Source organism: Silurus aristotelis, assembly GCF_946808225.1.
Source record: "Silurus aristotelis genome assembly, chromosome: 7".
In the NCBI taxonomy this organism is placed as follows: Eukaryota; Metazoa; Chordata; class Actinopteri; order Siluriformes; family Siluridae; genus Silurus; species Silurus aristotelis.
In genome coordinates, this window is record NC_139580.1 from 26,957,890 (window position 1) to 26,985,878 (window position 27,989).

A 27,989-nucleotide genomic window follows, 5' to 3' on the forward strand; every position below is an offset into this window, starting at 1 on the left:
CATGTGCAGCCTGATAAAGTTCGTCCAGCGCACCCAGCAGCGGCGCACATACTCGGTGTAGGCGTGGCTTCAGACACCTGCCTTCGCCTACCTGCCTCCAGGCGGAAAGAACTTTGAGATGTCGTCAGGACACAGAGAGCAGCTCTCGATGCGCTTTGGAACCTGATAGCCTCCACCTTTCCACATTCCGCCGGGAGGGAGAGGAGGAGAGAAAGTGTCGAAGAGGGAACTTGAGAAGCAGGTTCACCTGACGAGGAGAGTAGAAGAAACTCAAATCTGATCAGCTTTCTTTTTCTTTTTTCTCTCTCTCTCTTTTTTGTTAAACAAAAGCGCACGACGGAGGGAACGCCAGGAACGACACGGGCTCACTTCTCAAAAGTGTGTGTGTGTGTGTGTATAAATATGAGTGCGCGCCTGAGCGTGCTCGTGAGTGTGTGCGTATGTTCTACTCCAAACAAAAGACTCGCATAGCATCTACTGGCTTCATTTTAACTTTCACTATGGGTGTCGGATTCCCGAAGCCTTTTAAAGGAACTCGAAGCACCTTGCCCGCCAGACGGATACAGTTGCTTCACCTGTGACTGTACGCCGAAGCGAAGTGCCAATGTGAGAGAAGCTTGTTGGAGTTAATGGCCCGGGCACAGCGCTTTTTAACACCATGCCCAGATCCCTAACCCAGTGGATGATAAAAGTGCTGCTCTGTTTCACCATCATTTACTTGCGCCTCGGGTGAGTTACGCCTTTATACAGTGATCTGACGTCGATCAAATGGGGGGGGGTCTCATGAGTAGAGTGTTTATCAGGTAATGGGCATAGGCATTGTCTATATAACATCTGTTGGCATCTTTGTTGGCATCTTGGCTAGAATAAAGGTCAGTTTAACAGCATGGCACTTCGCGCTTCTCCATTAAAGCACCTGTAACCGGTATTAGTACATTTCTGAACTGCTTTGCATAGCTTTCCAGAGCATGTAGGCCAAAACACCATGCATGTTACGTGAATGATCTGTACATGCTCTCTCTCTCTCTCTCTCTCTCTCTCTCTCTCTCTCTCTCTCTCTCTTTCTCTCTCTCTCTCTCTCTCTCGCTCTCTCTCTCTCTCTCTCTCTCTCTCTCTCTCTCTCTCTCTCTCTCTCTCTCTTACACACACACACATATACACACACACTTTTCATAACCCTCATTAATAACAGCTCGAGCTGTATTTCCACATTCCTTCGCTCACACTGTGCATGTTGCAATCGCCTCACCTGTAGTCTAGAGTGTATTATAAATGAAAAAAAAAAATTTAAATGGATGCAACTTACATAACACTATTGCTAAAAAACTACACAGCTTTCTTTTCTTTTCTTTTTTTTTTCTTTTCTTTTCTTTTCTTTTCTTTTCTTTTCTTTTCTTTTCTTTTTTTTAATAAATGATGTATTACCTTTTTTTGCTGTATTTACATCTTTTTATTAAATCTTAATTAAAATACTCTGCTCAAACCTTATGCAAAAGTTTTGGTCACCTTTTCTTCTATTCAGATGTGTATCATTATTATTTTTATATTTTTTATAGTTTTTTTTATGTGAACATGTTCGGTGCATGCACTTATTTCGAATGCAAATAATTGCACGCACACAAATAAACATACGTGTTGGGATGCATACAATAGGATTGTTTTTTTATTTTTTATTTTTTTTGCATGCCGTATAAAGAAAAGAGGATATTAAGTAACAGACCGCTTTTCAGATAACATTCAGATCTAGGCCGTTCTGGAATTACCTGCAGAAACATAAGCAAGTGAGACAGTCAAAGTCGACAAAAGAGCTACGGCGAGCTCTCCGAGATGTTTGGAATAACTTAGGGGCTGATTTCCTTATAAAACGACACCACAGAGAACCAGTGCCATGTTTTTTTTTAAAGGTGTTAAAGGTTTAAAAAGGGATATTAGTTTTCAGTTATCACCGCTAACATTTTTCCTTCAAAAACACACTATACACAGAATTTCACAAAAGTAAGTACACCCCTTCGCACACCTTCTCAAAGGACAATACTGTATAAATTAAATGTGGATATATTTTAAAGTAGTCAGCTTGTATAGCAGATTTACTGTCCTCTAAAAATAACTCAACATACATACATTATTGTTTAAATAACTGGCAACTAAAGTGAGTACACCCCAAGTGATAACAGCTGTACGTCATGAAACCGTGCAAAGCCACATGTCTTATTCATCATGGTCATGTTTTTGTCTGTTTGACAGAAACATACACATTTGTGTATCTTGTATTAGAACAGTTCAAATGTGGTGCTTTGGGTACAATTCTCTCATACTGACCACTGGATGTTCAACATGACAACTCATAGCAAAGAACTTTATGAGGTTTTGGGAATTAGAATTGTTGCTCTCCAAAAAGACGCCGAGGCGCTAAGAAGCTCGGTAACACCCTGTAACTGAGTTACAGTACAGTGGCCAGGGCCATACAGAGGTTTTCCAAGGCTCCACTCAAAACAGGTCTCACAAGGGTCTATCAAAGAAGTTGAGAACTTGTGCTGTGCGTCAGGTGTGGAAGCTGGCTTCAAAAAACATATGCATGAGTGCTGCCAGAATTGTTTTAGAGGTTGCAGAAGCAGAAGGTCTGCTTGTCAGTGCTCAGACCACACGTTGTAAACTGCAACAAGTCGGTTTGCATGACGTCGTCCCAGAAGGAAGCCTCTTTTGAAGCTGGATCACAAAAAAGCAAGCAAAAGGTTTACTGAAGACAACCTGTCCAAGAGCATTAATTACTGGAACCATGTCCTGCGGTCTGGTTTGGCTCAAATGGTGTTCAGCTTGTGCGGCAATGCCTTGGTGAGGAGAACCAGGAAAATTGTGTCTTGCCTACAGTCATGCATGGTGGTGGTAGCATCATGGTCCGGGGCTGCATGAGTGCTGCTGGTACTGGGGAGCTGCTGTTCATTAACATGATGCCCTCTCTTCAGAAACTTGGCCGAAAACACACCGCCAAGATGACAACTGCATTGCTGTGGAAGCTAAAAGTTAAGGTGATTGAGTGGCCAAGTATGTCCCCAGACCTTTGCTGCTCTGATGAATTTCATGCCTAGGAGTATTAAGGCAGTAAGCGAGCCAGTGGCGACTGTGCCAAGCAAAAACTTCCCGAGATGGCATGATGAAGAAACCTCGAGAGGAACGTCAAGAAATTCAATATGGAACCATCCTCATGCAACTCAACCCTGAAGTGAATAAAGACATGTATGATACAATATAGTTGTGTATAAAGATGTGGCGAACAAACCCTATCAGACCCGTTTGCTTCCCCTCGGGCCCTCACCCACCATGACTGTAGCACTCGGCTGAGATACGAGACAGTGGGTGATGACAGATCGGCTTTCAGGTGCTTGTGCAGACAGATCTGAAATCTGTCTCAGGTTTCATAGTGGAGACCCCCTACCCTGTTTCCTTGTGTGTGTGTGTGTGTGTGTGTGTGTGTGTGTGTGTGTGTGTGTGTGTGTGTGTGTGTGTGTTGGATTCAGCAGAATGGGGAATGATTCAGCTTAAGCTGAAACCTGATTGTTTGTTAAGCTTGGGGAAATTAACTAAAGATATAGGAGGACGCCTTGAAGCATGGCTAAGCATGGCCAGAAACTCAGAATGAAGCTGATGTCCACGATGTGTTGAAAGTGGAGTCAGGGTTGCCCCTTTTTGTCAGGAGTAAAGTGGGCGGACAGACGCGCATCTACCCAATGGCAGCCCCCGAATACGAGAGAAAGAAAGAGACTCTCTTTTTTTTTTCTTCCTCCCCTTGCCATTCGAAAATCCTTAAAACCATCATCGTTCCAGTTTTGGCACACACATGGTGAGGAGCCTCGCCCGCAGAGACATGACACACTCGCTCTCCGCGCTCGCCGCCGCTGCGCCGCGCAAAAAGCTGTTCCGCGGAGCCGCTCCAAGCCGAGGAGACTCCACTCCTGCCTAACGCTCGACTCCAAAAAGGATACACCGAGAAGATCTCCTTTTATTTATTCTATTTTTTTCTTCTTCTTCTTCTCCTCCTTCCTACCGAGTCGATCTGCGAAGCGGCACATCGCTCCATGTCACCATGATCGTGTTCTCGTCGCGCACTGCGCTCCTGTCAGTCTACTACCCGCAGATCTTCCTCATCCTCACCAGCGGCAGCTACCTGTAAGTGCGAGCATCCAATAAGGTTCACCCCTAGTGATCTACAAAAGTCAAGTTCTAAACTTACTATGTAGTTTTGTGCATCTCCTCTGATTAGTAAGTTGACTCGTATGTCTAATGCTCATATTTAATACGTTTTAAAAAATATTTATAATACTGTCACGGATTTCTGCATGAAACTGCTGTGGAGTCGTGATCCGGAAAAAAAGAACTCATTTGGCCACTGAGTGGCAGAAATGTTCAGAGACATCGAAAGGCCAAGGGCAGCTTGAGTTCCTGCACAGGTGCTGTCTCATGGTTTTCATCTCACCTTTGGGTTCTGCCAAAAGGAAACTTTTAAATAGTCACCTGAGACAAGAAACAGAGGAGAACAGAGAAAAAGACAGAAAGACTTTCTGTGCCTGACTCTATCTATCTATCTATCTATCTATCTATCTATCTATCTATCTATCTATCTATCTATCTATCTATCTATCTATCTATCTATCTATCTATCTAAGTAACATTGCTACTAACTTTTTATCCAGTAACATATCTATCTATCTATCTATCTATCTATCTATCTATCTATCTATCTATCTATCTATCTATCTATCTATCTATCTATCTATCTATCTATCTATCTATCTATCTATCTATCTATCTATCTATCTATCTATCTAAGTAACATTGCTACTAACTTTTTATCCAGTAACATATCTATCTATCTATCTATCTATCTATCTATCTATCTATCTATCTATCTATCTATCTATCTATCTATCTATCTATCTATCTATCTATCTATCTATCTATCTATCTATCTATCTATCTATCTAAGTAACATTGCTACTAACTTTTTATCCAGTAACATATCTATCTATCTATCTATCTATCTATCTATCTATCTATCTATCTATCTATCTATCTATCTATCTATCTATCTATCTATCTATCTATCTATCTATCTATCAAGTAGCATTGCTACTAACTATTTATCCAGTAACATATCTATCTATCTATCTATCTATCTATCTATCTATCTATCTATCTATCTATCTATCTATCTATCTATCTATCTATCTATCTATCTATCTATCTATCTATCTAAGTAACATTGCTACTAACTATTTATCCAGTAACATATCTATCTATCTATCTATCTATCTATCTATCTATCTATCTATCTATCTATCTATCTATCTATCTATCTATCTATCTATCTATCTATCTATCTATCTATCTATCTATCTATCTATCTACGCATATTACAGTATATTCGTCTATGTGTTCAGCTGAAATAAATTGGACTGCCAGACGGACACCCTGAATTCAACGGTTATTATAAATGCGGCTTTGAGTCCCTGTGGCCCAGTTTTGGTCAACACTTCAGTACCAGACGACACGCCGTTGTTTCTGTTTTTTTTAAACCTTCTTAATTCAGCATATAGTATTTCTAGTATTTCTAATGTTTTAAGTCACTAGAATGAAAAAGCTCCAGGTTGTGATCAATGAACAGATGTCATAATAAAAATTAAAAAATATTTGTAAAAAAAAAAATCAATAAAATAATGATAATAATATTAATAACAGTGGAATACTTGTACAATAATAATAGGACTATAAAACAATATTGCAACTATAATAGGAATAATAATAATTATTATTAATAAATATAAAACGAATAAATTTGAAATAATAATTATAATAAAAATCTAGTGCTTTTTATTACAATTGACACCACCTTCATGCCAGGATATTTTCTGTATTGTTTATGTCCAGGGCCCACCACGGAATCTCTACGTCAGCGCAGTTATGTTTTAACAAAACTATAATCATCAACAGATTTGCAAATTCAGTTTAATGGAACGGAAACTATTTTTTTTTCACTCCCATTGTGCAAAAGTAAACAGTAGGAGCTGAGAGAGGTTGTGAGGTTGAGATCGGAGAGTTTCCCGTAAGCATGTGGTGCCAGCCAGTTCACATGGGTAGCTTTGAGGTTGTTTAAGTCAGTTTTGTTTTAAGTGGACAGTGAACTGCATGATATCTCAAGCCAAGCACAAAGACACCATTTATTTTCTCTTGTTCAAATGAAGAGTGCATTTACTTGTCCGGCCGGATTATTTATTTATCATTTACCAGAAAGTCCTGCTCAGTTTTTTCGCGTTTGATTTATTTTGCTATATTTTCCGGCGACCGCAATTCCATCCACCGCAGTTCCATCAACCGATGCGTGGTTTACATGTAATGGTACCCCAATTAAATTAATGTTTTTACATTCTGTTTATAGAGCTAGCAGAAAAAAAATTGTCTTTGAGAGCATGTGTGTGAGAGCTTTCGAACAAAAAAAAACTCCTCGATATTTCACCGGTTTACTTTTGCCACGAAGCCTGTGAACCTATTAATCCTTTCCGGACTGCTGAGCCTGTAGAAACGTAGTGTCAGGTCATCCACCTTTGCCGGTCGGTGGAAAAGCACTGCAGCTGAATGTAGAGGTGCAGAGCGAGCAGTACACTGTACACCCACACACACGGGTTTCCTGAAAGCTTCGTCACCAGACCGTGACATGATCAACAAACAGTGTCAACTGCATGCAATGGGATGGTGACATCACCACAGACCTGCCAGCCAGTGATTGTGTCTCGTCCCCACTTTCTTCCTTTTTTTTGTCACAACCTGACCTGAGGTACTACGTTTACATTCAGATTGTTAAACCAAAATCACCACTGAGCAGACATGCCAGTCAGGGCATTATACTTGCTGGAAAGCTGGCATGTCATTATACATAGCCTTTTCTGGACACTGAATAAACAATACGACGGTTTGGGAACGGTTTAGTGTAAAGAGTTCCACAATAATGTCGATTTGGTGTCCGCGAAATTTAGAAAAAACTTATTTACAAATGAGGTCGAAAAGGGATTCTGGAGATATATATATATATATACACACACTGAGATTTTTTGTAGCTGTAGATTTTTCTACACTCAAATAAGTAAGTGAGTAAGAAGAAACAAATATACATTCAGTATGATTTAAACCATACACCAACCAGAGGATGATCAGTTTCAGTATTTTGTAAGCTATATTGCAAATCCCTTCCCTCTTTTTTTGTCTTATTGGGTTCCCTTAATTTCTGGAATGTTCTTTGACCATAGTGACAATCAAAATTCGGTAGCATTTTAACATAAAATCGTTCAAATTTGCATGATTTCTTTTTGTTGTTGTTTGAAATACAACCTAAAATACTGTCGAAATGTCTCAATTTCCTTATTAAGATTAACAAGATTAAAATCTTGTGGTAACTCCAGGGAACCTTCTCTTTTTTGTTAAAAAGGTAATGTTTCTCAAAAATTTCTGACAATATCATAAAAAGGGGAAGCAACAGTGTGCTCTCTGTTGAAAAATCTTGCAGAATTATGGTTCGGAAATTGACTTATATGTGATCCGGTCCTAAAAAATTAAAAGGAAAACTGTCAAAAAAAGCAAACATTTGGAAGGTAGAGAGATTAGAGGCTAGAATATTGGGTGTTTTAGTTTTAATTTCGAGTTTGAGATTGGCCAAAATATTTTTATTAGTTGCTATTTTTATTAGCTGTTTGTTTTTTTCATTTGTGTTATTTTGTGTTGGCGTGTTTTTCTCGCCGGAGTTCATGTTTATTATGGGGCTGTTAGAAGTTAAATAAAACTTGTTTGAGGATGATTGGTTTTGCGAAAGCTTGAAGCGGTAGTATGGGTCCACCGACTCCTTCGTGATGTGGTCTTCGTTTAGTTTTCTTGCAAATATTCAGTATGTGTTAGGGTCCTTCTTGCTGTGACACCTTCCTTTTTTTTTTAAGATTTAGTTGCGTTACCTGCTTGCATTTGCAGTCCAAAACACATGGATTTGATTGTCTGCAGAGACGAGAGATGTCTCCCGATCTTGGAGCGAAGGACACGTTTGTTGGTTCCTCATCTCTGTCTTTATTGCACATGTGGTTTTGTATTTAAGAATAATACTTAAGCCTTTGTGGACATGGAAATGCAACTAAAGTAGACTCAAGCCAACCATATCCAATTTCCAATGAACATTCCCTCCCTTCCCAACAAACCCCCCCAACCCCCCCCAACCCCATCCACAACTTTCATGTGTTTTGTAAGGGAATCCATAAGTAGTAAGTGCCCTACCCCCACCCCCACCTCATTTTTTTCTTTTTTGCTGACACACATCTTGCATGCTGCAGCCTGCCCTGCTTGTGGTGGAGTCCTCGGTGGTCGACGTCATACTTCAAAGCTGCCAGTGTGCTTCCATGGGCTTTTCACAGCCCTTGTTTCTGATATGTTTGAAAAACTTATATCTGCGTGGGTTTAGATGGTTGTAAACACAAGGGCTTGGTTGTTTAGCTTTTTTTGTTACAAGCACAAACTATGCCCAAAATACCCAATGCCTACTTGGGAACGATCGTCAGGAGCGAATCAACACAAGAACAGGGCAGTTTACCGATTTCTGAAAACTCAGCAGAATTTTGTCAAAACGATCTCATTTATTGACATCGTATTACAAACCAATCATCCTTATGTGTTATATTAAATGCTGCTGAAATTCTGCCTGATAAATGCTTAATTCATTTTTAGTTGATTTGTATAGCACTTTTAACAATGGATATGGTTCCGAAGTAGGTTTCAAAAAAATAAATCGATTACAAATATACATTTCAGTAATAAATAATAATTCAGTTAAATCATTAGTTATTTAAATTGTATTTGTTTAGCGCTTTTTACAATGGACATTCTATCAATCTTTACACAGATGAAGCGGTAATATTTGTCCTTGAGATCCCCTGAGGAAGAACCCTGGGTGACACTGAATTTCCATTCATTACAGTTCCATAGTTGTTGAAAGTTATCATTTGTTCACTGATGGACTCTTGAATGCAGAAACTGTTATGAATATATAAAATTATACATCCCCCATTCACATTTGTTTCAAAAGACAACGATGCGATACATTGTAAACGTCTAGAAACGTTGCATGAATGTCTCATGAACTTTTCTTTTTCGTCATACCATTTACGTTTTGTAAATACCGTGAGATACCAGATTTAGAGGAATAACAGTTATGGTGATTTGAGGGACATGGATGTGAACCACTTCTAAATTTGAGAAGCAGAAATTACAAATCGTGTCGTTGCCTGCGGCGTGTCCGCCGCTGGTTAGGTCTGGAAACAATTGCAGCCATGTTACCTAACAATTAGTGTACCAACCCAACTTACTTTATCAGGGACTCGTGCCAAACCATTGTGGCCAGACCTCACCCACAAGCAAATAAACACAATCTCATTTTCTGCTCTGACCTTTCCGACATGCATTGTCCAATGTTTGTCTTTTATACCCTTTAAAATATATCGTGATGTCATTTCTTTTCAGGAGATTGTATTGAGAAACTTTTAATAAGGCTCTGTCTATTAATTGTACTAATATTGTTATAAAATATAAAATAGTTTATGATACTGAATGCAATCACGACAATGTTTTTTTTTTTTTTTTTAAGTCTATATGGGGAAATGTATTGCGTATTGCGTTGAATTGTATTCTCGATTTCCTACATTTATCATACATACATACTTCTGTTTATAATTAAGGTCTCTCTGCTTCTTTTCCCCTTCAAGGGCCCTTTCTTCTGTGGTGGCCCTGGGTGCCAACATCATCTGCAATAAAATTCCAGGCCTGGCTCCTCGCCAGAGGGCCATCTGCCAAAGTCGTCCTGACGCCATCATTGTGATAGGCGAGGGAGCTCAGCTGGGCATCAATGAGTGTCAGTACCAGTTCCGCTACGGCCGTTGGAATTGTTCGGCGCTGGGAGAGCGTACTGTCTTTGGCCAGGAACTCCGAGTAGGTCAGTTCTGTGCTAAAGGCTATTTTTGGTTCACTCTGAGAAAGAAAAAGGTCAGTTAAAGATCTCATTCGATGTAATTCAGAAGAAATCTCTGGTGATTATTTCACCCACGTATTGTTTTTTTTTTTTTTTTTTTTTGTTATGACTGATAACGTTGGTTTTTAATTAAAATAACTAATCCAAATTTTACGTTTGTGCTGCACCAAATTTGTAGGAATAAAAAACAAAATATAATATATATATTTGTATATTTTTGGTGAGATTTTGACGTCTTAAGGCATTTTTTACTGCAATACTTGTTCATTTAAGTCACATATATTTAAGAACAACAGTCTAAAGAATGTTTTTTAAGAACATTTGTCAAATAAAAGTAGGGTTGCAACTAACGATTATTTTGAAAATCAATTAATACGGCGATTCTTTTTCTTTTCTCAATTCTTCAGATAAAATAATAATAATAATAAAAGCTGTTTTCCTTATTATAACTATATAGAACCCTAATTCAGTGTATTTATGTATAAAAGTGTACATAAAAAATGAACAAATTCCTCATGCTGGGTTTTTTCTTTCTGTAAAAAAAAAAGAAAAAAAAATGGCATTTGAGCATGCGAGGTATAAATTGTGTAAATTAACATTTTATTGTTTTTAATGATAATTGCAGATGGCAAGTTGACAACCGTGCTTTAAAAAATACACAGACATTTTGTTTAGTTGTGAAAATATAAGCATTTAAAATATTATGAATTGAATTTTGTATAACCATTAAATGATATTCGCGTAAATTAAATATACAAACATCGAAAACAAGCGTTTCAACGTAGTAAAGCCGCAGTACATCACGTTTAAAAACGGATAAGTTACTAGCAGACAAACCCTTTTAGAGAGAACAGAATGGGGAAATGCAGCACGCTAACGAAGCTAGCAAACAAACAGTTTGTACGATAGCGCTTCATTAAACTACACCATTTTAGCACGATGAGGTTTTTGCTCACCGTGTTGATGTTCCGATTTCATCCGTGACTCCAGTGTGTTTTCTTTTCCCGCTGCCGGTTGACCCCGTACTCTTTTCGCACGTGGCCGTGTTATCTTGCTGTCACGCTGAGCCGTAACTTGAGCAGCCTCGAGTTACGACAACAAATTCGTTGACAACGAATTTCATTTGTACATTATAATTTCATTTGTTCAATAAATACAAGAAAAGTATTTCAGCTGAATGTTTGGAGAGAGACTAATTATCCAGGAGTGTATAAAGTTGTTATTCACGCTAAGGTGGACACCTGTCCATGAGATTCATACGTGCTTTTTGAACATCTCAACCATAATTCTGAGTGTGTCCCATGGATACTCTGGTCCAGATAGTGCCAGTGACTTAATATATATGTTTATAAATGGTTGCATTTCTGATTCTTTTCTCCACTTAATTCATAATTCAGTCAAATATTTTGGATTGACATTCCAGGCAAAATCCTAGAGAAGTATGGCTTTTTTTTATATTTCTCTTCATTTCAGAACACTTTCATAAAAAAAAAATATTTGGAGAAATGTGATAATAGCTAATATGCAGATGTACTCAAAGTGAAATAAATATAGTGCATGATTTGTTATTCATATTGCTTATCTAAAGAGAATGAGAGAATTTGTCTCTTTCTTTTAATTTGCTGCATGTAAAACTTTTGAAATGGCTACAAATGACTAGCAGTAGACATAATAACAAACATGGGCCGGAGAATCGCGTGCCAAAAACGACATATAAATACAATTCTGAAATGTAATAATTAATCAGGACAATATTGTTATTTTAAACTATTGTCACTTATAAAAATTGCATCCAGAGCTTTTTCTCCAGTTGAAGAATATGTTAATTGTGGTTGTAATATAACTGCCAAGCTTATAGCTATAATTCTCATTTCTGCTTTCAGATGTGGTTGTGTTTTTTGTTTCAATGGCAAAATAGTATTTTGTTATGTCCGTTTGCTCTTTGATACAGTCCAAGGTCTAACGTTTATTTATGAGGGCCAGGAGTGCTGTTTCGTTTAAGCTTCAAATCTAGCAATTGATTGCACATAAACTTCACATGCAGAACATCAGTCTGTCATGATTGTGGATAGATGGACCTAAGTGCAGGTTTTTATTAAAACCTGTGTAGCAGACAAACAAAAGAGCCAGACAATACTTAGACACATGAGGCAGGCTAATGGTCCAGCAATCAGATTATCTGGATAAAACAAATGGTCAAACAAATCTTTAACTGGTTCCTCTGAAGGTTTTTTACTCATGCCATCTCAGGGAGGTTCTTCCTGAAATGATTGCTTCTGGCTTACTCATTAGGGATAAATGTATTAAAACAAATATTAGATTGCTTTATTTCTGTCGAACTGCTTTGTATAAAAAATGTCATTTGTTAAAAGCATACAAATAAAACGGAATTTCAACATAATTGAAAAACTGGGCGAATACCAAAAGCTTGAACTCGTCACAGATATAATTCTAAAATGAGACTTGGCAAATGTCATAAACAGCGTATGAGGGATGTTCAACACTGAAGTCAGAGCTCAGTGGTTATGACTCTCATTTACTGATAAGAGGGTTTGGGTTTAAGCCCCAGTATTGCCAAGCTGCCCCTCTTGAGCCCTTGAGCAAGGACCTTATCTCAGTGTTCTTCAGGAGCGCTGTATCATGGCTGATTCTGCACCCTGACCCGAGCTTCCTAACATCGCTGGGATATACGAACAAAGAATTTCAGTGTGCTCTATTCTATTCTATTCTATTCTATTCTATTCTATTCTATTCTATTCTATTCTATTCTATTCTATTCTATGAGATTGGGAATAGTGTATTCCCGATCACAATGTGTTGAAGTGAGAATCCAAAATGTTCCTGGATGATTTACTATTTCTGGAAAGTGTGGATTTCTGGACACTTTTGCAGATAATACCGCTCACAGCTTCTTGTGCGAGGGAGGAGGAGTTTTGTGATAAGAGATGCATTTTAGAGAGGTGTTAATGAAATGTGGGAAAACAGCTCAATGGAATGAGATTAATTAAATTCTATAGTATACATTGAGTATACACTGTACGGACAAAAGTTCAGGGGCCTTTCCAGCCATATGTGCTTCTTCTCCAAACTGTTCCCACAATGTTGGAGGCACACAATTGTATAGGACGTCTTTGGATGCTGTAGAATGAAATGTTCCCTTTACTTAAACTATATATAGTAGTCCAGATTTAAAGTGTTCCAGTTTGCTTGCCACTAAAGTGTTCATGTGCTAGTCAGTGTATCCTAGCATTTGCTTACTCTTGTGCTTAGAAGTCAAAAGTAGGCACTTTTTGTGCATAGTGTAAGTAGGCGTGCTGTATTTGGGACACAGCATGAGACTTGGTGGTTATTTAAAGGGAGTAGAGAGATAGCAAAACAGAGGTCTGTTAGTAATCATGTGACCAGGCTACACATTCTCACTCACAACCCGTCACATACGGTTTGTCAGGATGCCTTGGCATCACTTTTTGATGCTCTGGGTATCGCTTTGGCGTCTTTTTTGAATCTGCAGGGTTAAGGGTAGAGTTAGGGGTATGGTTAGGGGGTAGTGAGAACAGTTTAGGGTTAGGGTTAGTTGGGATTGAGAACGTGTAGCTGAATGCTGTTTCACAGATGGCACTTTGATATCAGGCAGGGAGTGAATTTTCAAATAAAAAATTCATTTGGAGAGCTAGATAAATATGACCTTGGGGCAGTTTGCTTACCTAACACGTCAAATTTCAACATATACATGTTTTTAAATTATTATATTTTATTCGTTACAAGAGATAATCTGTACACAATGTCATCTGAGATTTCACTAATCAGCTCTTCATTGTTCATGCGATTTTCGACTATACTTTTCACAATTGTAGAAATAAAAAGACAGAAACTTTTATTAGTGGTTTGAGAAAAAATTCAACTGTTGAAGTTTAACTGTTCCATAGTCAAGCCTGTCCAAAAAACACAGTTTTTATCTTCTGAGTTTTTAAACCTCTTAACCATATGAATAATTTTACAGCTAAGATGAAGTTGTTTTTAATGGCTTCAGTGGGTTTTTTCACATTTACTTTTCTGTTGACTTGTTTCAGATAGACTCAGAGAGACTCAAGTTTGTTACTTTCGCACTAATTGAAAATATCCTTCTCGGGTTACTTCCAAGAAAATAATTCCTCCTCATTCCAGTTACTTTATTTATTTATTTATTTATTTTTATATATACTGTTAGTCTTCCAGTTTCTATCCAACAATTTTCTTTGAATGAATGGTGTTTCAACTCAAAGAGTTAAAGGTCATTTAACCGCAAAGCTGATTCGCTCTCCGCTTGGCCAGTCTCAGAAAGCTTGGACAATCTCTGGTCGTTCTATTTTGGCTTTTCAATGCAGCACACATTACTAGCCGGGTTATTGGATATTACTGAGCCCCCAGAGATTTTGTTCAAGGAAAGATTCTGTTTCAGAAAATGGTCAGGTAATCCGATCCTCATTTTAGTATTAACCGGGAAATATAAATATCTGTGGAAGGAAAATGGTGGCTAAATATCTTCATATCCTACTGTTAAAAAACATAACTGATACTGACAAGGAAGAAACTAGAAACAGCAAAAGTTAGACTGAAAAAAGGTTGTAATTTAGAATAACAGCTGCTACCCAAACAGCATCAAATAAAAAAAGTTCTAATTCAATTTCAGTCATGTCAATAAAGCGTCTTTGTGCGTTGTAAGTCTGGTGTTTGCAATGGGAGTAATGCAAAGGCTTTTCCAATCTCCACTATGCAAGTAAGTTGTTGAAACTGGAAAACTTTGCATATATTGGTTTGTAATCCTGGTTATTCGGTGCATCCATGTAAAAAAAAAAAAATTGCTTGAAAACAAGAGTATACCAATCTCATACACTTCAGCGCAAGGTAAATGAAAGGGCAGGTGGATGAGTCCTTCAACCGTAAATGTTTTTAGAATTTTATCAAGCATAGGGATGTTAGGCTAGGAGTAAGACGGAGTACATGTGTGTGAATGAGAGGGAGGGCAGTGGAGTGGTGCGGTTGCAGGGAGAAGAGTCGGAGAAGATGGAGGAGTCCAGGTACAACGATCAACAGTGCAAAGTAATGGAGAGTGTGTTGGAGAAGTGAAGAAAAGAGTGCAGGCAGGGTGGAGTGGGTGGAGAAGAGTGATAGCAGGAGTGATTTGTGATGGAAGAGTATCTGTGAGAGTGAAAGGGAAAGTGTATAGGACTGTGGTGAGACCTGCGATGTTGTATGGTTTAGAGACAGTGGCATTGAGTAAAAAACAGGAGGTGGAGCTGGAGGTAGCAGAGCTGAAGATGTTGAGGTTTTCGTTGGGAGTGACGACGATGGACAGGATTAGAAATGAGTTTATTAGAGGGACAGCTAATGTAGGACGTTTTGGAGACAAGGTGAGGGAGGCGAGATTGAGATGGTTTGGACATGTGCAGAGGAGGGACATGGGGTATATGGGTAGGAGAATGCTGAGGATGGAGGCACCAGGAAGGAGGAAAAGAGGAAGACCAAGAAGGCGGTTTATGGATGTGGTGAGGGAAGACATGCAGGTAGTTGTGTTAAAAAAAGGCAGATATAGAGGACATGGGGGTATTGAGACAGATGATCCGCTGTGGTGACTTCTAATGGGAGAAGCCGAAAGAAGAAGAAGAAGATATTCATAGTAAAAAAAAGATTTTCAGGTTTGATGCAAATGACTGAAAGCCTGAAAGCATTTATCAATCCATTTGTCCTCACAGATTAACAAGAATAACAAGAGATTATCTCTATCTCTCTATCTTTCAAAAAAATCTGAAATAAGTGGAATATCGCCAGAGACATTTGTTGTTCGTCATTGTTTTTTTTTTTTATTGAAATGGGATGTTAATATGTATTTTTGACAATTAATAATACAAGAAACCCCCTCTAACAGTGGTCCACTTAGTGACATAGTAAATGCACAGACCTTTTCTGGAAACCATAAATTTCAAATAAATATATTTATCATGCAATATTGATATCACAACATTCTGGGCAGGAGTTATGAGATTTTATTCAAATTCTAAAAATAAATGTCAGAGTTAAATACATATAAATCAATTTTACCAACACAGTCTTTACAACAGATGGAAACACACAGCCTTATTAGTTCCCTTCTCTCCTTAACTAGCAACTAACTTTATTATATAAAGTCACCAATCATCAGAACTTATTATCTGATAATTCTACCATCTGAGCTATAAAGGTTTTAGAGCATTCAGATCGAGGGCGGCGTAAAGGCGCACAGAGTAGCATTGCTGCAGCTAAATCGCACCAAGGTGTGAATGAATGAGTGAATGGTGCACTCTGACGGACTGGGATCCCATTCAGGGCACATGATCACTCCCAGTCTGGATTGTTACCGGCACTGGCTCAGTTACACAGTTCTTGCCAGTTCACAATTCCTGTAACATCCTCTTTCTTTTTTTTTTTTGGACGTTTATCAGTAGCCAGGTGTCCTGGTTATAGAGGCAAAAGAAATGATTAAATAGAGCTGAATGCATAGAGAAAGCACTAAAGGAAGATAAGAATGAATATGAAAAAATGGTGTCAGATAAGTAGCTTGGAATTTCTTGGCATTGGCTCCACTTAGAACTTATAAACAAGTGAAAAGAGAGTGAAAAAATGATATTCTGTATTACATTCAATGCATGCTGTAATAAATGAGACACCTATACTATCAATCTAGGACATATACAGTATTTACCACCTTGATCTATTCTTTTTATATAAGTTTATTCATAGCTACCCATCTTGTACCATACTTAGGACTAAAGAGTTTGACATATTATTTAGATTTGTCCTCTGACAAATGATTCCTTATAAAGAAGTGAATGAACTTCTGTCTTTTTTCTAACAAACTTTTGAAAGTCTTTCACTATCTTTTCATTTTACTGGACTTCTCCAGAATAAATGTCCAGATTCTTTACAAAGAAATCAAATAGTGGTTTATATGCATTTGGACAAGAAATGGGTGATACCATAATTCGAATTCAGTAACAAGCAATAGCAAGATTAGTTTATTTTGCAAAATCTTGTCAGGTGTTTAAAACCAGTGAAAATGTGAATATTAGGAATTATATGTTAAATAATACAGGGAGGGAAGAGATATAGAAAATACATTCATTCAATCATTTTCTCTCGCTTATCCGTAATTCGGGTCGCGGGGGCAGGGGGGGAGTCTAAGCAGGCCCCCGCCTTCGACTGCTGCCCAATCCTCACAGCACCGTCCCTTACGGTCCCTCCTGCAGGTGGTGAGCCCATGGGAAGGCGGCCCCACGTCACTCCGACGTCACGGACCCTGATATTTCCCTCGTAAGGGACCAGAAAATATAGAAAATACAATAAACTGAATACACTGGCTAAAAGTTTGTAGACTAAAGCTTACCATTACACCTTTGTGTGAGCCATCCATAAACTGTTAACACAAAAGTTGGATTGTATAGGGTCTCTATTTGCAAACTGTGGCGCTACAATTTTTTATCACTAGGTGATGGCACACAACCTGCTCCAGCATGACAAGACAACCTTAAAAAGTTGGCCAAAATTGGAGTGAAAGAACTCGAGTATTTGATCCAGAGTCAGTACCACACCCTACACACAGAACACTTTAATAATGAGCTGCCACTCTTGGAGACCCTGAGCAAGCTCTTCAACCCTCAATGCTCCAGGTGCTCTGTATCATTAGTACAGACCCTATCCTAACATCAGGTATGCAAGGAAAGAATGTCAATGTGCTGTAAAAGTTCATGTGACAAATTATAAAGCACCTTTCAAGCAACCTTCTAAACAGTATTGGGATGAACTGGAAGACCAACTGTACCCCAGACTTCCTTACACACATCAACATCAGAACCTGGTCTCACTAATACACTAGTGGCTGAATGATCACAAATCCCCAAAGCCATGTTCCAAAATTTTAATCGAATCTAAAACCTTTCTAGAACAGTTGAGTTTGTTATAACAGTTAAGTGGAATTGAATCTGGAGATAAGATGTTCAAAAGGTATGATGCCAACAAACTTTGGCCATATAGTGTGTTTTTGAGTGTGTCTGTGTTGAATTTTTACATTCTGTTTGATAAATCAGTAAGCAGACAATATTAATATTTCTATATTAAGATTTTGCTCCTGCATTGTTTAAAAGCGTGTGTGCTGATGCAGCATTTTACTTGGTACCCCATCCCACCCCATCCCTGATAGCCAACAAAGCCTGATTGCCAAATAGACTGGGTAGGAAGCATTATCAGTCTAATCTGTATCCGCCTCTGGTGGCTCGGCCAATGTAGGCATGCCTGGAACTTTGCATGGACAAATGGATAGACAGTCGGATAGATGGAAGGGCAGAAAGATGGGTTGTGTAGGCTGTGTTATCGGGCCAAATCTGCGTGCCTCTGTTGGCTTGGACAGTGGAGGTGGTGAAACGGGATGTTCGCAGATCAGATTGCTTAGCTCCACACAATGCGATGAATGCGCTGCATTGATTGGCGAGGGAGAGACTGGCTGGATTCCTATTAATGTTTTTCTCCCAAATGTGTTAGTTAAATACAATTGTATTTTCAGACGCATAAAAAGATGTTCGATTTGACCTTTTTATAGCATTTAGAACCTTCTGGGACAGGGTGGACAGTAATGAAGTGAATTTAATTCTTAAGTGGCTTTTTCCTGTATCTGTACTTTATTGAAGTATTTCCATTTGGGAAACCTTTGACTTTAACTTCACTACATTTCAAAGTGAAATATCGTACTTCTTCCTCAACTACATTTTGTGAAATCAGTCGTTCCTTTTTATTTATGAGTGGATAAAAATGTAACTGGTTATCCACGCAGCAATCCACCAATCAGTGTAGAGGCTGTTTTTTTTAACTTCTTTTGATTGGCACTTGGTGTATCTATTTATCACCAACATACAGTTGAGCGTCAGTTCAACATCAAGTAGAACATTTTAAAAGTAATAAATGATGGAGGAAACTCCTGATTCAAACTCGCCACAACAACCGTGGCCATATTTTTGCGATTTTCTTGTAGTTGAAAAGAAGGTTTTGAGCTCATGATTATTAGAATAAATATCGATCAGCGTTTGACTCACTAATATCATTCTATTATTAGATTGGGGTGCTGAGAGTCACATTAGAGTCTTTTGACATAAACTAAGTTGATTAAGCAAAGACTCTTGTTACAAAAATGATAATATGAACATTATAGCCACAATTAATCATAGTGCTTTGGAAAGGGAGCACTAATATTTTACTTAGTGTGTCTCTACTTTAACTCAACTACATGGTTTGTGTACTTTGTGATGCAATTCAAGACCATGCAAATGTGAATGGGGTCACAATCCAATCATTTCATTGTGAAATACTGTAAAATATTTAACTGCATGCTCATATAGTACTTTAATGTATATAGTATTGTAATGTATATAGTACTGTAATACATGTAATACTGTAATGCATATGGTACTGTAACATATATTACTGTAATTCACATAGATCTGTAGTACTGTAATGTATATAGTTCTGTAGTATTATGTATTTAGGACTGTAATGCAATTCTGAATTGCTGAATTTTTGCTTGGTCTTGAATGGAATAATATCCTAAGGCCATTAACAAGATTTAACCTTTTTTTTTTTTTAATTTGAATGAATTTTATAGCAATGCTTTATTTGAAGGCATAAAGGCCCTGTTATGGTGAACATGTACAAGTAACATGCAAACACACATTTAAACATCTGTGAATGCATCAGTTGATACTTAACCCCCTTTAAGCATTTTTGCATCCTCTAACTGTAAAACTCATGAACCACAGCATTGTATATACTTTTTACAAGAATGCATGTTCAAAGCAATGTGAAGCAGTCTACCTTTTGTTTATATACAAGAAGTACTAAGTTTTGCTTTTGCTTGAAAAAACACTGATGGCTTATTCCCATGTATCTCCTATAAGGGACCCCAAAAGTTAGTGCAAATGAGACATGATTTTGCTCAGCTGTTATATAATAACGCTTATCATAATATACTAATCTACATAGTGTTTTGGTTTGAAGCTTAATCCAAACCTGGTTAACTCCAGACCTGCAGCACCCTATAACCACCAGTGGGTGCCACTTTTTTCTCTGTATTTATTCAAGCATCAACAAGCACCTTGTGTGACTAAGTGGTGCAAAATGCATTTCATGCAGACAAATGCTTCAGTGGTGAATAAACATTTGAGGAAAGCTCAGACCTAGGAAGATAGTATAGGCACAGTGTAGTCACTGGAGATCAACACTTGAGAAATATATTCAGTTATAAACGCCTCCAGAGTTCAAGTGTGCCCAAGCCTCAAGGTGCAAGTGTGTAATATCCCTGTGTTTTTGACTAATATCTTACCACAAAGTGCTCTAGTGTTCTCCCACATATAATTTTGAGGCTGGGGAAAAAGATCACAGTGTAGCTCTCTCAGGTCATTTTTCAGCATTGCTATACTCTGCCAAATTCAGCAGGTACTGAGAGAGCTTACTGGGGTACAAGGAGTTCTGAGTAAATCTTCCAAACTCTTCCAAAGGAAAAAGCTCAAAAATAGCTCCACTGCAGAACTGCATCGGGATAATTACTTTGCCGATGTGGATTATATAAAATCAAATGTTTTGACAGGTTTGTCTTTGTTTTAGGACGTTTCAGTGCTCTTCTATTCATAGTGGCCATAAATGTGTTCTTTAGTTGTAGTAGTATGTATGAACTGCACACTTTTACATTGGACAGCCACAAAATTCAATTCAATTCAGTACAATTTTAAATATGTATAGCGCTCTTAATAATGGACATTGCCTTAAAGCTTTACACAGATAAAAAGGTTATAGAAAAAGTTGTATAAAATAACGTATGCGTATAGTTTTGTTACATATAATTGTAAGTTTATCCCTAATGAGCAAGCCAGTGGTAGGTGACTATAGCCAGGAAAAACTCCCTGAAATGGCATGAGAAAGAAACCTTAACAGAAACCAGACTCAAAAGAGAACTTCATGGATCTTAGGCTGTTGATGTGGAACCATCCCCATCTGCCCAGAATGTCTCCAATAGAAGTGAACTTCATCCAGAGGTAGAGTGTAGGGGTGACTCAAGCAGATGCGAAGAGAAGAAAGAGAAAGGAATCTGGTATATCAGAAGCATGTTTAAATAATGAGGACATTTTAAGAACTGTTTCCTCGATAGTTGTAATGGTTGCAATCTGATCAGTTGTTTTATACAGAGTTTGTTTAGTAAAATACCTCAGCTGCTACACACACCACAGACACACATACTATATTGACAAAAGTTTATGGACACCTGACCATAAGATTCATATGTGATTTTTTAACATCCCATTCCACATAAAGTCAGAACAGGTTTAAACAGGTTTGGGTCTCCAAGTACAAGTGAAGGGAAAATTTCATGCAACTGCATCCAAAGACATCCTATACAATTGTGTGCCTCCAACTTTGTGGTCACAGTTTGTGGAAAACACATTGCTGGAAATTTCAGGTGTTCCAATACTTTTGTTTATATAGTGTATTTTTTATATACATAAGGAGGTCAAACTGACCTATTTCTAAATCAGAGGAGAGAAAAACTATCTGAAGCATCTTTCTTTTTTCCTATTCATCTTGGACTCTTGTCACAGACACTTGCCACTGAACTCTTTGAGCCACGTGGTTTAATAATGCCGTGTTATTCTCCCCGGGCTGCTCCAAGTCCATTGAGGTTTTGCTGGTCAGTCCAATTTTCCACTGGCATAGCACAAGGCTATCCTAGGGTGGTTCCTCCTGGAACAGAGTTACATCATTGTTACTGGACTCTTCACATCCTTTTAAAAAATTCTGGATGTCAGGATACACATTAATGCAGAATGGGGTAAAATAGAGAAAGTGAGAGACAAATGGAGAAAACAAATCCAGACGTAAATATGTTTTTTTTTCCTTGTGCTGATGACGAGATCAAGCAGTCTGTGCGTAAACAGGGACAAACACTGCAAACAACATCAGCATGACTGCAGCAGGAAAAGTTGTACTTTTTAATATAAGCACTGTTGTGTGTTTGTATGTATGTATGTAAGTGTGTATGGGTGACAATAGCATATGGAAAGAAAGTCTTAGACTTTCTTTCTTGTCTTAGACTTAGACTTTGTTCGAAGACCACCGAACAAAGCTGTATGCAAAAATGTTTAGCCAAGTGCATGAAGAATATGTTATAAAAAGAATCATAACCATTAGAGTAAGGTTGGATATGGGTGCTATCTGGGTTTCTAATCCATTTAAAAATTAAAGCATTGTCAGAAGATAAGGCTTTACATTTGCATGCTACTTGCTTTAGGTACTTTATATACTTTGTGATCTATTTAATAGCATTAGCAGGAGCACAGGATTCTGGTTGGCATACTGTGTGTGTACTTTCGGGAAAACTGTATTCATCCTTGGAGACAGAGAAGCATGTGGCTTTTTCTCTCTTTCATGTGGCCAGCATACAAGGTGCTTTGCTTGAGGAATTCAGCACTTTGGACAGCACCTGCACAACTTTTTTTTTTGCACTGTCAGTGTGCCATGGCTTTGTGCAGACTGTTTGTTAGACTACAATGTTTTACATTTTAAAGATTTATGAGAAATTATTTAGAATATTTATATATATATATATATATATATATATATATATATATATATATATATATATATATATATATATATATATATATATATATATATATAAATTACTATAAATACCAATCATCTACCAATCATACTAAACAAAACATGAATAGTACAGTTTAAGTTTTAGGTTTCAGACCCAATGCTTCTAGCTATTTTTAATCTTCCTTTAGCATACAGTGTGAATGAGTGGAGCAGATATCACAGGCTAATCTCTTTTTCCCCAGGCAGCAAGGAGGCTGCATTCACCTACGCCATCACAGCTGCCGGAGTGGCCCATGCGGTGACGGCGGCATGTAGCCAAGGCAACATGAGCCATTGTGGCTGTGATCGTGAGAAACAGGGCTACACCAACCAAGAGGAGGGCTGGAAGTGGGGAGGCTGCTCCGCCGACATAAAACACGGCATCGAGTTCTCCCGGAGATTTGTGGACGCTCGGGAGATTAAAAAAAATGCCCGCCGACTGATGAACCTGCACAACAACGAAGCAGGGAGAAAGGTAGTCCTTATAATACACACTCTATTTGTATATGGTTTCAATTGTTTAGTCTCTATGAATGCATACTGGCTTGAATTAAGGTTTGGTCATGAGTGACTAGTAACCAATAGGTAAATATGATGCTTAAAACAATTCAAGATTGCTGATAATTTGCACAGGATATAAAGAGATGATTATGGTAAAGCTCAGGTTAGTATACCGTTTATTGTAGGGATGTGGGGGTGTAGTAGCTTAGTGGTTAAGACATTGGACTTTGGATCTAAAGGTTGTGAGTTCAAATTCCAGAGACACCAAGCTTCCACTCCTGGCCCCCCTGAGCAGGGCCCTTAACCCCATAGCTGCTCAGTTGTTTCAAAAAGATCAATGTGAGTCACTCTGGATAAGGGTCTCTGCCAAATGCCATAAATGTAAATAAATAAGTGTGGGAAAGGGAGAAAAAAGAAAAGGAAAAAATATTCAAACACAGAATACAGAATGCCTTATGCAAACTGGCAAATGAAAATGGCCTTCATTCTGTTTAAGAGCCGAAGAACCCATGGGTAGGAACCGTTCTTTAGCATGCATGTCTATAAGTGGGTACTAGGGGTGTAATAGTACACAAAATTTACGGGTCAGTACATACCTTGGTTTTGAATCAAGGTTCGGTTAAATTTCAGTAGTTAGAGAAAGAAATGCAAAATTGCTTGTCGTTTTTTTATTAACACAGTTTATTATTATAAACATTTGTGAACAGTTTTCATTTTTAAAACGCTTTTAAATAAAATTCATATTTTAAAACTGCGCTCAAGTGCGAGGTGGAGACTAAACCAACCTGCGTTCCGCCACTTAATACGTTTGTGAGGAAACTCCGATATTTAACTATGTTTGCTATGTAAAAAAATGTACCGTTACACCCATAGTGGATACTCCTATAGCATTTGACTGATGGGAATCTGACGAACACTTGAGTTTTAATTTTTTATTTTCAGGGACATGTCAGCTGTCTTGTATCTGATGAGAGTTTGTTGCCACCCTCGAGTTTTCAACTTGTAGCTGTGGAGGAACTTTGATGTGGGATGCTCTCTGTGCTACACTGGCATAAGTTGAGGATGAGTAGAGACCAAGCTTCTCAATATAGAGACTGTAGTGACTCAGGAAGGCAGATAATATAATCAGGTCATCGCTGATGTGTACACCAAAGACAATGACACCATTTTGGCAGAGCTATGATTCTAAAAAAAAAAAATTACTTTGCATATCTACAGTATTTGCAGTTTTGTGTGAACATGAAGTACAAGAGGGGGATGTGTATATATCTTTGAAGGTGTATCATCTCTGTTCAGGATCAGTGTAGAGGAGGTTCCCCACTAGCACTTGGAGTCTACTTTTGAGGAAATTCCATGTAGGGATGTTTAGGACCCTGATCTTCATTATGAGGTTTGATAGGAATGATGGTGTTTAATGCCAACACATAACATTTATGCATCTCTGGATGCGTGAGATCCTTGTGCATTATTATATGTTATGTTAGGTTTCAGTCGAACAAGTGTTTGAAGAGAATTCCATATGACTATGAAGCACACTAGGCAACTCCCCATACAACGGCGCGCAGGGTGCGATTTTGGAAAAGCTTCGGCTGATAAGTAACAGTCAAAACATTTTTGACAGCTTGTGTTCCTTTAGCCAATTACTGTGCGCTTTCCCTCCACCATCTTGTGGCATCCTCCCCAATTCCAGCACTGGTTTGGCTTGGCTCTGCTCCCCTTGGCCATGTTTGTTTGTTATTAGTCATCCAAAAACATAAAATAACATGCACCCTAACAGCACAGCTCTTCTGCTTCAGAGTGCACTCTGGTGGCAAATGGATCTAATTAATAACGCAGCTCTTTATTGTGTGTGCTGGACGAGCCAGGCTGAGCGAAGTGGAGCGGAGCCCCGGCTGCAGTTGCCAGATGGAGCCCCGCCATTCACCCCCCACCACCCTTCTAGTTCATTGCATGGAATCATGAAGTGTAAAGTCAGTAACAGGATATTATTGTGAGCCTCTTTCTGCTGCCCTAAAAACACAGTATTCGCATCAGTGCATCAATGTTTTTTTCCTATGCCTTTTTATAAAGAAGCCATCATTGTAATAGTTGAACGGTGGCATCACTGAGTACGAGGGGAGGTTGGGAGGGTTTTCATTGACCATGTGACTCTGCAATGAAACAGGGGCTCTGCTGCTTCTCTGGAATTTCAATTGCTATCAGACGTGTGTGTGGTTTCAGCTTGCTTTGAAGAACTTCGGGCAAAACTGGTGTAGATCATCCGACTAAACGTAAAACGTACTCTCTCAAGTGCGTACAGCTGAGCTGCCATTAATGAATAAGGACTTATGTGGAGTTAAAACTGTATAATCCATCTTGGATGGGTTTGGATATTAGTGAAAACAAGCTGAATAAAGATGTTTTTTGGAAAAGACGTTGAAAATTGTGGCTAAATGCAAACAATCTGTGCCAAAATATGGCGAGGTGATAGCTCAGCTTAAGGCATTGGACTCTGGATCCAATGTTTAAATCCCAGCACCACCAAGCTGTCATTGCTGGGCCCTTGAGCAAGGCCCCTTAACCCCCAACTGCGTAGTTTAAGTCACTCTGGATAAATAAAAGAAAATAAATAAATGTTTTACAGATTTGCTGTAAGAATTAATGCATACAGGTAGTGATGTTGGAAAAGCTGAATTACTCAGATAATTATATTTTATATATATATATATATATATATATATATATATATATATATATATATATATATATATATATATATATATATATATATATATAAACAAACAAAAGGAATACAAATATACTTAGTTTAAAGATGTGGTTGACTGAATGATCCACATTGGTAAATGATAACCAAATTCTTGGTCTTCACCAAGGCAGAAGGATTAATACATGAATGTAATATGACTAAGTACATGTCTATAGTTTTATTTCTTTTATTTAAACCTCTTTTCTGGCTATAATTATTACCCTGATATTGTAAATAAAAATGAATTACTAATATAATGACTGTCAAAGGATTGGACAGATAGTCGTTCATCGTTTTTGAGAGACACGGGCATGTTCTTCGTGATCTTCGTGATCTTCTCCCAAGTTCCTTCTGCAAAAATTTTTTTTTTTTAATCATCTGTCCACAAAACCTTCTTCCAGTCATTCATTGTCCGTTCTAGTGTGCTTTATTATTGGCAGGTACTGTAAAATTAAACTATGGCACACGCTTAAGAGAATCCCATCACATAAAATCCTGTTTGATGCTCTTCTCCAGAACGCTTTATCGTAACTCCTGTCTCTTTTGTCCTCAGGTGCTGGAAGAGCGGATGAAGCTGGAGTGTAAATGTCACGGCGTGTCCGGCTCTTGCACCACGAAGACATGCTGGACCACCCTTCCAAAGTTCAGAGAAATAGGCTACGTCCTGAAGGACAAGTACAATAAAGCGGTCCACGTGGAGGTCGTCCGAGCCAGTAGACTACGCCAGCCTACTTTTCTCAAGGTGAAGAAAATCCACGGCTATCAAAAACCAGAGGAGACAGACTTGGTGTACATTGAGCGCTCACCGAACTACTGCGAGGAGGACGCTAAGACGGGCAGCGTAGGAACGCAGGGACGCTTATGCAACAGAACGTCTCCGCATACAGACGGCTGCGACCTCATGTGCTGCGGCCGAGGCTACAACACTCACCAGTACACCAAGGTGTGGCAGTGTAACTGCAAGTTTCAGTGGTGCTGCTTTGTCAAATGCAACACCTGCAGCGAGAGGACGGAGGTTTTCACCTGCAAATGAACAATAGTGTATCGATCAGGACGTGTACGAACCAATATGGTGGAAGAATTACTGACAGAGAGAAATTATTTTTAAGAAATATATATAAATATATATTAATACAAATTTCCCGAAACCTAATGGAAATTTGACGGTCTTCAGCTCTTCACAGCATCGTTTTGCACAGCAGAATGTTCATACTTGCTTTTCTCACAGAGGTTAAAATCCTAACCTCACTACACACCAGTCCAGCTTTTCTTTTAACGAGTTTAAACTCTCAAAAGCTCATGCACTGATGTATCCATACTGACTCAAAGAATAAAGGGCTACTTGATGCATGCTATGCCATGCCTGGGACAACGCATGCATTCTGGGGACTGTATTTTTATTATTTTTTTTTTTTTCATTGAATATGATGCTGAGAAATCAAGGACCCAAAGGAGGCCATGAACATTAGGATATTAAGAAAAATCAAATAAGGATGGGCTAAGGTAACCACATTTATAATATAGGGCTAATCCATCCTTAACTCTGTAATAAAAGAGAGGTTAGTACAATCTGAAAAATTGAGTTTTGCTACATGAAACCTCCTACTGCCAACTGGAACTTGGTGAGATACAGTATGTTAGCTGTCCAGTCACACTGGAACTGTATGTTTGAACACTGAAAATGTTTATTTATGTAATAGTATCTAAAAAAAAAAAAAAGAAAAAAAAAAAAAGCGAAGCACTAACGGGTAGAAAATGTTCTTATTTTGTACTAAATGTAAATAAACAGAGAAAGATGGGGGAACAAAAAAACTGTATAAACTTCTGACTGAAAGTGAATGACAGACTTCTTAAGAAAAAAAAAGTCCTGAGACAAACTTCTATTTTCCTAACATGGTTCAACCCATGAATAAGTGTGTCGTTTTCCGGAACCACTTTTCTTTTTTTTTTTAAAGACTAAATATTTAACATTTAGCTGTAGCCTAGGGTCAGAGTGCAGTG

General features: G+C 38.2%; 1 protein-coding gene across 2 annotated transcripts; it reads left to right on the forward strand.

Moving 5' to 3' along the window:
- Positions 1 to 129: 129 nt before the first annotated feature.
- On the forward strand, positions 130 to 27,800 carry wnt7bb (wingless-type MMTV integration site family, member 7Bb). Of its 2 annotated transcripts, none has more exons than XM_083546469.1 (4): positions 130 to 729; positions 9,786 to 10,012; positions 22,945 to 23,216; positions 26,542 to 27,800. In XM_083546469.1, the coding sequence occupies exons 1-4, from the start codon at positions 659 to 661 to the stop codon at positions 27,019 to 27,021; spliced, it is 1,050 nt and encodes a 349-aa protein (XP_083402595.1). In that variant the 5' UTR covers positions 130 to 658; the 3' UTR covers positions 27,022 to 27,800. The 2 variants fall into 2 exon arrangements, with proteins under 2 accessions (XP_083402595.1, XP_083402594.1); XM_083546468.1 differs by lacking the exon at positions 130 to 729 and adding an exon at positions 1,381 to 4,164.
- The last annotated feature ends 189 nt before the right edge of the window (positions 27,801 to 27,989 follow it).

Excerpts from the sequence above, each read along its gene's own strand:
- wnt7bb (XM_083546468.1), top strand. The coding sequence starts at position 4,082 with ATGATCGTGTTCTCGTCGCGCACTGCGCTCCTGTCAGTCTACTACCCG. Across the intron at positions 4,165-9,785 it reads CTCACCAGCGGCAGCTACCT|GGCCCTTTCTTCTGTGGTGG; the intron begins GTAAGTGCGAGC and ends TTCCCCTTCAAG. Across the intron at positions 10,013-22,944 it reads TGGCCAGGAACTCCGAGTAG|GCAGCAAGGAGGCTGCATTC; the intron begins GTCAGTTCTGTG and ends CTTTTTCCCCAG.